Here is a 10,411-nt window from a genome sequence, read left to right on the forward strand (position 1 = left end):
CAGAAATGCTTTTAGACAAATGAAAGTATATTTTTATATTTTATATATTTTTTTACTGTCAGGTCCGTTCTCAGCGTCTGTGCACGAGCAGTTTTAAGTTGCATATTGGACCATGATTGGCTACCAAAGAGATCAAAATCACAGGCTCGTAGGGACAAATCAGATTTAAGGTGAGCACTTAAAAACTTCCTCCTTCAGTAGATAAACGTGGAAAACCTTTTGAGCTGATGAAGTTGATATGGTAAACTTGTTAACAAAGAGTTGCTCATCATCCAGCAGTTACGGAGCAACATTAGCACTGTGAATAAGTTTGAATTGTTTTTTAAACTTCTGCGGGTACATCTGTGTATCTTTAGCCGCTTAATGCTCCACTATGTTCGCCAGGTAGTCACTAACTGTGTCTGTCTGCTGTTCGGTGCTGAGCAGTGAGTGCAGAGTGAGTTTTTAGAGCTTTTTCACTGAAATCTGCTGCTGCCTGCTGTGGCTGAAAAAGGTGCTAAGAGAGCAATGAGAGTGAACCAAAACAGTAAAGCTGCAGCCAGACAGCTGAACAATGAGCTAAACTATAATACAGATTCACATTACAATTCTCTATAGGTCACTACAAGCAACCCATTGTTTTCAAGATACATTGTCAACCCCTTTAAGTAAAGGATCCGAATACTTCCTACACCATTTTTAGAACCTGCGCCTGTCCATAGATGCTCTTGAGGGACCTCAGGTATATGCTCACTGTGCACTTCAGAAGAGACCCAACTCATCTTTCCTAGCAAAAAAAGAAACAAAAGACAGCAGTCTGTGAATATGTCTGTTATTGTTTTTTTTTTATAAACTTCGTGCAATACAGTGTTTAAGTTTATCACACATTAAGATAAACCATAATCATTTGTCTAGATATATCTATTCTCAACTACATACTATTCATATTGCCCACATAAATGCTATCTGTGTGCAGTTTTATCACATTATTCTTTTTCTGAAATGAAATCAAAGAAACGAAAACGAAATCTGGAAGCGTCTGGTTGTTTTGTTTTGTTTCTTCAGTATATCATGTAGCGGCGTGTCCATGATTTCACCCCGGATCTGCAGTCACTCGGGACAGCTTAGAAGAGAGAGTGGGTGGTCGGAGGGGAGCGGTGGTGATGGTTGGCGGTGGGGTCTACACGTGTTTACATTCTCATCAACATAAACAGGTCAGAGTTCTGTCTCAGGAGTCAACGGTCACAGGGGAAGCACAGTGAAAAGAATCTTTGGGGAGGTTTAGATGTCGTCTCTGTGGCAAATCTGTTATTGGCGTGATAAAGTTGGGGAAACACTGATCATGTGACCAAATCTGGGCAAAAGGAGACGGAGTTATGGTGGCGCAAAGGGTTAGTGGATGAAACCATCCAAGAGTCCAGGGAGGGCACGGAGAACAAAACACTTCAGCCAAACCTGCCCAAAATGCATACCCAGTTTGAACAGTGGTCCCGAAAAAACATATCTATAGACTTTACAAATATATGTATGTGTAATTACAATGTACATGTATCTTTTCAAAAGTTTTTCTCTGTAGTGATTTTTTTTTAAACCCTCTCAACCCACATATACATATTGTATTTTTTTTGCCACTGAAAATGATGAGTTGCATGTCTCACTTTGTGACTCTTCATAGAAAAAAATGTTTTTTTGTTTTTCTGCTCAGGCAGTAACTTTTACCTGAATCTGTACAAATGTATTATTCTATGTCTCTTTTTTTTTCTGCTTCCTCCAGTCGGAGGTTTCTGTTAATGCCCAAGAACAAACATCTTCAACACGACTATAGCTACAAGTACTACTGTTAACACTGATTAGAATGGAAATAAGACTAACAGAGGCCCATAGAAAACTCAGACTCATAATAACAATGAAGTTGGACAGTTGTCCAGTCACTCACATTATTGTTGCATTTCTTTCAGTATCAATATTGGAAGACAATTTACATTACAGTATTCAAATCTGACTTCATGTTATAAATGAAAATTATATAGTGTGGGGATTAAAAATAATAATACAGGCCCTCATTCTCCCACATATTGTGCACACTCATGCTTGACACTTTGACACAGTTACACACAGCTCACTGACAGTCCCAGTGGCTCTGCATGGAAGAAATTCACAGTAAAAGTCGTCGAGATCTAAAATTGGAGTGAAAAGAACATTGAAATTAAAATTTTTCATTCCAAACTATAGTGTTTGCAAATACGGCTAGCCTGTAATAACGCTAAGAATAATCACAACAACAATTTTACATTAATGATGATCTGGTTAAATTAGCAGTAATATTGCACAAAAAATATGTGAAACATTTTCATAATAGCCCAAGGTTAATTGCGTTTGATCATTAACAAAATAAATCATTTCTAGCACATTAAAATATCAAAATAGTTTTATTGTGAAAGTTCATTGTTGTTGTTATTATCACTCTGTTATTACTCATCTTCTTTTTGTTCTCAGTGAGATTGAGTAGATTAAATAACAGTGAACATGAAGGGAGAGTTATAGCATTTCACCTGCCTGTCTGTCTTTCTATCTATTTCCTGTTGAGCCACACAAACACAGAGCTCCTCTCCATCTTCCCTCTCTCATCACTATCCATCCTCCTCCTCTCCCTTCCCTCTCGCCTCCCCCTCTCACACCATCTTCCTACACAGGCGTTGTCTTCCTATTGAGGGTGTTAGAGTTGCTCTCCCTGTCTCCCTTCAGCCTGTCCAGAGTCCCCATCCCTCGCTCCCTGTCTACTGTGGATGAGGTGAAGGGTGGAGGGCCGGAGCCCACTGAGTTGGGCATCGGCGCGTTGGAGTTGGAGGAATTGGAAGGGTTGTGGGACTTAAGCGAGGGAAGTGTACCACTCATCATCACCCCCCCACCTCCACCTCCATCCTTTGGGAAGCAGTTGTGGAGCTGGTAGAGCGTGGCCCTGTCCACCGTTCCATACATGGGTGGCAAACCCCCCAGTTTGGGGTCGCGGGATAACGTGTAGAGGGAGATGTCACCTCCAGCCAAGGCCGTGTGGGAGCGAGAGTGTGGGTTTGGTAAAGTGGACACTGAGATGGGGCCCTGGGAAAGCAGCGCAGAGGGGGGCAGGCCGAAGTTCTTGCCCCCACCTCCCCCTACGGGTGAGGGGTCTCGGGAGCGGGAGGGGTCGGTGGATCGGGATGAGGAGCGGGAGCGGCGACGGAAGCGGTAGCTGGGCAGGCGGAGCATGGCGTGCGTGGTGCTCTTGAAAATGTCGGTGCGTGACCGGCAGCGCAGCTCCTTGTTCTTCTCGATGTAGATGTTAACAGCCAGCACCCCCACCATCTCGGCCATGATGAAAGACAGGCCTCCAAAGTAAAACGACCAACCGTAGGAATACTGCCACTTCTTATCCTCGTCCTTCTTGGGAGAGATGTCCCCCAGTGCAGCCGAGATATACACGATCACACCAATTATGTTACTCAGGCCTGAGAGAGAGAGCGCACAGAAATGTGGTATTTACAAAAGAGCTAAATAAATTCAGACAGACCAACTTGTTTTGCACTAATAAACAAATCTGTTTGACATGATGATTTGTGACATTTTCAATAAAGACAACTGGCAAGATGAGGGTTGAATGTAAAAACCTCTATTAAACTGACAGGACAGATCTCCACACATCTACAAACTCCCAAACAATCATAAAAACTGTTAGAGCAAGTAATATTCTCCAGACCTGCTCTCTCACACAAGCAGACACACACATACACGCACATGTATCCACACCAACATGCATATAAAATATTTAAAAGTTACCTGCAGCCACAAAGAGGATTCCTGCCCCCAGGATGATGTTCCTTTTGCTTTTATAGAAACGACTAGCAGCAATGCAAACCCCTCCCATCAGAAGCAGGATGGCACTGAGGATCGGGAAAATGTTGGAAGCCCTGACTACCCCTAAACAGAGGAGAGAATAACATTCAACAGCGAAAACTAGAAAGGAGAGGGAGCATAAATATGTGAGGAATGACATTTTTTGTGACAATATCTGAATGGTTATAGTCTAAAACCAGTCAAATCCTGTTCTGAAACTATTTAAGGTTGCCTTTTTCTCTCCAATAGCGATTCAATGTATTTACATTGTGTAAATAGTAGTTTTTGTTAGTGGTGGAGTCCGCCATTATCCCTTTGGGTTCAGATTACTTGCCTACGCACAAGGGATTCACAGGAAAAGATGCATGCATGCAAGCCACACTGCAGTTATTGTTAGCTGTCATAACAGAACTAAAACAAATTTTACAAGGATTCAACTGGCAAAACATTGGGTGGCTTTTATTGTGAAAAACTCCAGGAAACACAGAGCATACCGTCTTTTATCGACAGTGACTCCTGTTACAGTGCTCTGCTGTTGTGTGAAAACTACTGCCGCCGTGCACAGCATGAGCTCAAAGTGTGGTATTTCTGACAGAGTAGCTGCTCCACGAGTGTTAACTGTAGTATTAAACTGTGCTTGCTGTCACCACGGTAACCACAGGTGTCACCAAATCAACCAGGAATGAAATCTTAAGGAGTTTAAGAAAACTGGTGCTCTACTCCAAGTAGAGTAAAACTACTTTACTACCTAACCCAGGTTTGAACAATGCAAGGAAGATGCAAATAATTAAAACAGTCAAAGCTGCTCTATTAAACATAAACACATAACACTCGATGAGGAAATTAATTACTCAGTTCTAGAGACACGGTTGAATCAAACCCTTCCCATGTGGCCTTTAATGCTTTCAGCAGGTCTGCCAACCATGCACACACACACACACGCACTTAACATTAACACTGCTCTCTCATCTAGGACAACTAGGCCACGTGAGAGAAATGCCACCTAAATGCCAGCAAAATGCCTCTGCAACATTGTAAACAGAACACAGGCTTTTCTTTATGTATGCACGGGCACACATGTAGCAGAGAGCAGAAAGATATCACTGCAGGGCACTGAATATGAACTAGGGCACCCCATCTCCCCTGATTTTCTACACACATTGTCACTTGTACAACAAATCTTTTGAGGAACGGAGCAATAAAAAAAATGTCAAGTTTTGCACTTTTTCTTATTCACAACCAGGCCTCGCTCTCATTTATCATCCATGCCTAGTAATGCCGGTATTGACTTACGTAGGACGTATTCTGCCCCGTCATGGTCAAAGTCTGCATCTTCTGGGAAATGGTTGATCTGAGAACACACTCCTCGCTTTACTCCTGAGATATAAGAGAAGAAACAGAGTGACCAGACACACAAAAGACAGGAGCTCATAACCGTAGCCTTAACAGCAAATATCCTCCTGACGAACAAACTGATTGATGCCTGAACACAGTCATATACTTGTGAGAAAATATCTTTGAGCCCAAGCATATGAGCCGGATGATAGACTCAACATACTCATATGAAGAACACAACAAATGTTAATGGCTCCTCTAAATGCAAGTTAGTAACATCACATACATATAATACACACACGCACACACACACACATGTAAATACATACAAGTATGCAGACACACGGGCAGATAGGTAACTACCCGCTGGGGTCTTGCATGTAGACAGACAGACGAACGAGGGATGCACGCACGATGATGAGAGCACACCACTGTTGCTGATGGGTGGATTGTGAGAAAGATGGATGGAAGTGATGGAATGAAGAGACACAGACGGAGGGAGAGACGGACAGATGTGGGGTGAGCTGGTCTCTTTCTCACAGCTCTTATATTTCCACAGGTTGGTCTGAAAAAACAAAAACAAATGAAGGTACAAAGGGACGGGGCGTCAGTTGAGCCACACGGATCAATGTTATCATCCTCAGACAAAGACTCAGTAGACTGTTGCAGGTGACGTTCATACATGCGAGGCTTTTAGAGTAAGATGGCATTTCTGGCAGATTTCCTCCCGTTTCTAAAAGCACCTGCTGGCTGGAGGACTGATACCTGATTCCCTGAATGACTAAAATATCCATAAAATATATATTACAAGCGGACATTTGTTATGTGTTGTTTGTGTTTACTTCTGCAGTTGTCAGGACTAATGTGGAGTGTAGAGTGATTCTGAGTGTCTCATTGAATTAAAAATAATATAAAGTATGATTTAATTGGAAAAAGGGACTAAATTAAAATGATTAAGTCAGATTTAACATATGAACAACACACTTTTGGTAGTGTGTAAAAAATAGCAACTGAGCAAAGAAAAACTGTTAAAAGTAAGAGGTGAATACTGAAGGTAAATAGTTAAAAGCAATTCATAAACAATTAAAATATAAAGGATATATTGTTGAAGAGACAGATAAAACTGATGGATAAATGGTGAAAATTAAATAAAGGTGAAATTAACCAACCATGACCTCAACATTAAGATTTTAGGTGCATGAAAAATCCACTTTTACATCCAAAATTTGACCAATTTACCAAATAAAAATGTTGGGAACTTCTATATGAACAAAATAAATACCCTAAAAATAAAATAAAGTAATCATTGACAGGTAATTCAGTGCAACCCCACCCCCAGTAAACCTGCAGAAGAGCTAGAGAGGAGGACAGGACACATCTCTATCCACAGCATAATGTGCCACCCACCTACGGGCATAAATCTTTTAGAGCTAGCATGTCCTGCATTTCCACTCCAGCTACACCTCACTGCATCACTGCACGACTACTGAGCATCTATCTTGGCTGAATACTCCACAGACATCAAGGATACTTGACCTCTAAGCCATGCCAAGACACTGTCAGCTTTACTGCACCACAATGTGAGAGACTTAAAGAGAGGAAACTACAAGGAGGGAAAGAAACCAGTGAGAAATTATATATATATAATGTTTGGGGGAGTGAGACAGAGGGATAGCAAGTGGAGAAACTGAAAGAGTGAGGCAATGGAGAGAGCGGGTGGGGGTGCACTGCAGCAGTGCTGCAAGGGCTCTAATTGGCTGCTTCGCTATCAGGAAGCTTAGAGATGAGGGCAACTTAGCTTTGTACAATGACCAAGCCCACGGTGGGCCGGGGATGCTTTATAAGGAGAGCCGAGAGGTTTTTCCTGGAGACAGAAGTCTGTATGTGAGCAAAGGCACGGATCTCTAACTTGCACCACCCTTTTTGGCTGGAACTACTTCACTGTTAACTCCATCCCAGCCTTTACTGTTGAGTCAGCCAGGCGGTGTTATGTATAATGAATTAGCAGCTTGTGTTGCAGTGACAAACTGAAGATTGAGAGATGGTCACAGCCAGTTTCTGCAGCCTCCACCACTCAGAGTGAGAAGTCGCTGTGCGCCGGCGTGAACGCGGGCCTTTTGTTTCAGCCCTTGAGTTAAATTACCGCAGTCTGAATCAAACACAATGATTAATGGATTATTGTAAGTGAGGGTTACGCTTCACTATCATGTAATTATACTGCAATTATGCAAAACTGTTTTCTTGTCACTATAGCACGAGCTAACAAATACGAATTGAATGTGTATATGTTGTTGCTATGACAATTACTGATATCAGAGCAATGCTGCAGCTTTACAAACACACGGTCTGACTGACATAAAACATGTTTCCATTTAAAAAATTTGACATAACTAAGAGGTGCAAAGTTTCATTCCACGTTAACAGGTTCAGTTGGAGCTGATAAGTTAAGTTGGATTCATCACTACCTCCATGTTCAGTGCCACCTACTCGATTTTGATTGAAGTTTTTTAGCAGAGTTTCAGGAGCAGGACCACGCCTCACCTGCTACTTCCGACATTCCTATAAATACCCTCCTAAACCTCTCGTCCTCTTTCGCTTTCGTATTCTGTACCCCTCCCGCCCACTTCATTTCTGTCTTCTGTTCCTCTCCTTCCTACTCTCTATAGGGTTCTGAGGGGGGTCCGTCGTGCCTGAGTGCTTTTCCCCACCAAATTTTTACCACAATGCAGCAACAGACCGAAGAAGTACGAGAGTTCACACTTCACTCACAATCTTTCATTTTGTTATTAAATCATTTAACATCAACATCTTGTTGATGTTGTAGCCCATGCTAAGTGAAATGTGAGCGTTACATATCAGATCACAGTGAAGGCAAAAAGAGTTCAGCAAAGCATAAATACAGATTACAAATTCAGATTACATTATATTAATACCACATCATTGTGTGAACTGAATTGTTCTGCAAAAGGAAAAAAGGAAATACATCACCCATTCCCTGTCACCCGAGAGAGGAAAATTAAGACTAGAAATGAACTTAAAGGAACAGTTCAACAAACACGCTTATCAACTTTCTCGCTGAGAGTTAGAAGAGAAAATCGATGTCAGTCTGTGTCTGTACTGTGAATATGAAGCTACATCTAGCAGCATGTCAGCAGGTCAACCAACCAGGTTTTGGTTTGTGGCCTTCATTATGGCCCTGATGAAGTTTTTGACCTTTTCAGATTTTTCCCCTTTTCTATGCAACTTGTAAGTAGGAAAAATTGTGCCACAAATACCAACTCTGCTTCTAGCTTTGCTTACAAAGACTGTGACAACACAGGATTTTACCCCTAAATTAAAAATTAAATTAAATTCACGAGTTTTGTACTAATTAGACAAACAAGATATATTGTGTTGGTTAGTGAACTTGAAATGAAACTTTAGCTCTATAAATTTTCTCATCTCACTTTCAACAGGAAAGAATTCATATTCCTTCAATCTTCAGATGACTCTGCCGTGCTTAATTTTCCCTCCTCAACCTCAAGTCCTGCAGGCAATAAGCTCCAGTCTGACTAGATTTGGATCTACATTATATGCTAAACGAAAGTAACCATATCTGCGTTGCCAAATATTCGCTTTCCCTGAAATGGACAACCTCTACCAAAGCAAACTCTCACATGCATCCTTAGCGATTCACATCCCACAGATAGACCCCAGATGTCTCAGACAACTTCTTTTTTTACCTTCCAGGCAGCATATCCTCCACAGTCCAGAGTGGGTGAGCGCCCCAGGATCCTTCTTGTCCTTGTTATGGGGGTCATCCTGGGTGACGTTGGCTGTGCTGTTGCAGATGAGGGCACGGGAGTACAGCCAGTAGTCCGTCCCTATTGCCACCGTCATCAGGCCGAAGGCAGCGAATGCCCCCACGGTGGTGAGAAGGATCTGGATCCCCTTCTCACACACCATGCCTTCAGAGAGAGGAGATAGGAGGAGGAAGGGAGGGTGAAGAGGATAAGTTTAGTGGTACAAAACAGTTTGAGAACAAACAAGAACGGAATAACCGAGCACAAGTGTATTTGCAATCATGCACAAAGTGCAGTTTATTAAAAAAAGACAGCGAACATTCAGGTGAGATGAGGAGGGGCAAGAGGAGGTGAGGGGCACCGGTGGGAGGCAGAGAGGGAGGCGATGAGAAAAAGATGAGAGCGTGGAAGAGGCGTATGTGGGAGGTGCATAAGTGGCTGTATGATGTGTCCTTGGAGGAGAGTTGGATGACTCTGCTGACTCCGCTTAACGAGACAGAATTGATGTGAAACATAACAGATCACACCCTCCCAATCTCTGTGTATTCCATATTCATGACCCTGACACTGTTCTCTCCCTCAGAATCAGCAGGGCTGGGGATGAATACACAAAGACACACACACACACACACACACACACACACACACACACATTCATACATAGCAGATCTAACATGAGATCACCTTGTACCTGTTACAGTCTTTATTACGAGGTCGATGTGGGTTCATCTTTCACATACAAACACGCATGCTCTCACACATACAGCATCATATAATTCACTTACAGCTCGTCACATTGACTCATGCATGTGTGCGATGTAATAAAGCTGCTTCAGTGGCCTATAACTCCTCTATGTTCATGTTTAACCTTTCAGACACTGGCAAAGTCTCCAAAAGTTAACCTTACCTGACGGCGAGTTTCTATCCTTCGACTCAATTTTGAAATCTTTCTTTTCCTCGTCAGTGAAGAACGTGCTGTCCCCTCAATCCGGACAGCATCCATCGACTGTTTTCACCCGCTCCCCTCTCTCCTTTTTGCACTTGTTTTTTTCTCTCTCTTTTGCCTCTTTCTCTTACTCTCTCTATCTCTCTCTTCGTCTTTCTTTCTCACTGGAAAGCAGTAGCTGGTGGAGGTTGTGGCTTGGACAGTTGTCCCGCTCTCCGTCTGTCCTCTGTTAGCAGAAAACTTGCATCATAGTCACAGCTCTGCTGCTGCTGCATATAAAACAAAGCAAAAGACAAGAGAAAGATTTATTTTGTAGCATTAGGCCGTGAATTAACAGACAGAAAGAAAAGACGCATGACATTAAAACAAAATTAAAAACGCATGTTTAGTATTTTTATTCTAGACATAATTAGAAGTATTATCATTCCACCAGGGCATTATCGATTAATCTAACAATTATTTATTATTTATTTATTCAATTATTTATCCTAAATTCAGT

At 42.1% G+C, this 10,411-nt stretch overlaps 1 protein-coding gene across 3 annotated transcripts in view; it reads right to left on the reverse strand.

Annotated features, from left to right (window-relative positions):
- Positions 1–1,616: 1,616 nt before the first annotated feature.
- The window catches only part of cacng8b (calcium channel, voltage-dependent, gamma subunit 8b), an 18,169-nt gene continuing 9,374 nt past the window's right edge, over positions 1,617–10,411 (reverse strand). For 2 of the 3 annotated variants that reach the window (XM_019253440.2, XM_019253442.2), the window contains exons 2-6: positions 9,874–10,181; positions 8,907–9,131; positions 5,143–5,226; positions 3,793–3,933; positions 1,617–3,464 (exon numbers count right to left, since the gene is read on the reverse strand). In XM_019253440.2, the coding sequence (XP_019108985.1) occupies positions 2,665–3,464; positions 3,793–3,933; positions 5,143–5,226; positions 8,907–9,129 (1,248 nt within the window). In that variant the 5' untranslated portion in view covers positions 9,130–9,131; positions 9,874–10,181 and the 3' untranslated portion in view covers positions 1,617–2,664. The remainder of the gene's footprint in view (positions 3,465–3,792; positions 3,934–5,142; positions 5,227–8,906; positions 9,132–9,873; positions 10,182–10,411) is intronic. The other variant, XM_019253441.2, reaches the window with a different exon arrangement.

This window comes from Larimichthys crocea, chromosome XIII (assembly GCF_000972845.2).
Source record: "Larimichthys crocea isolate SSNF chromosome XIII, L_crocea_2.0, whole genome shotgun sequence".
Classification (NCBI taxonomy): domain Eukaryota; kingdom Metazoa; phylum Chordata; class Actinopteri; family Sciaenidae; genus Larimichthys; species Larimichthys crocea.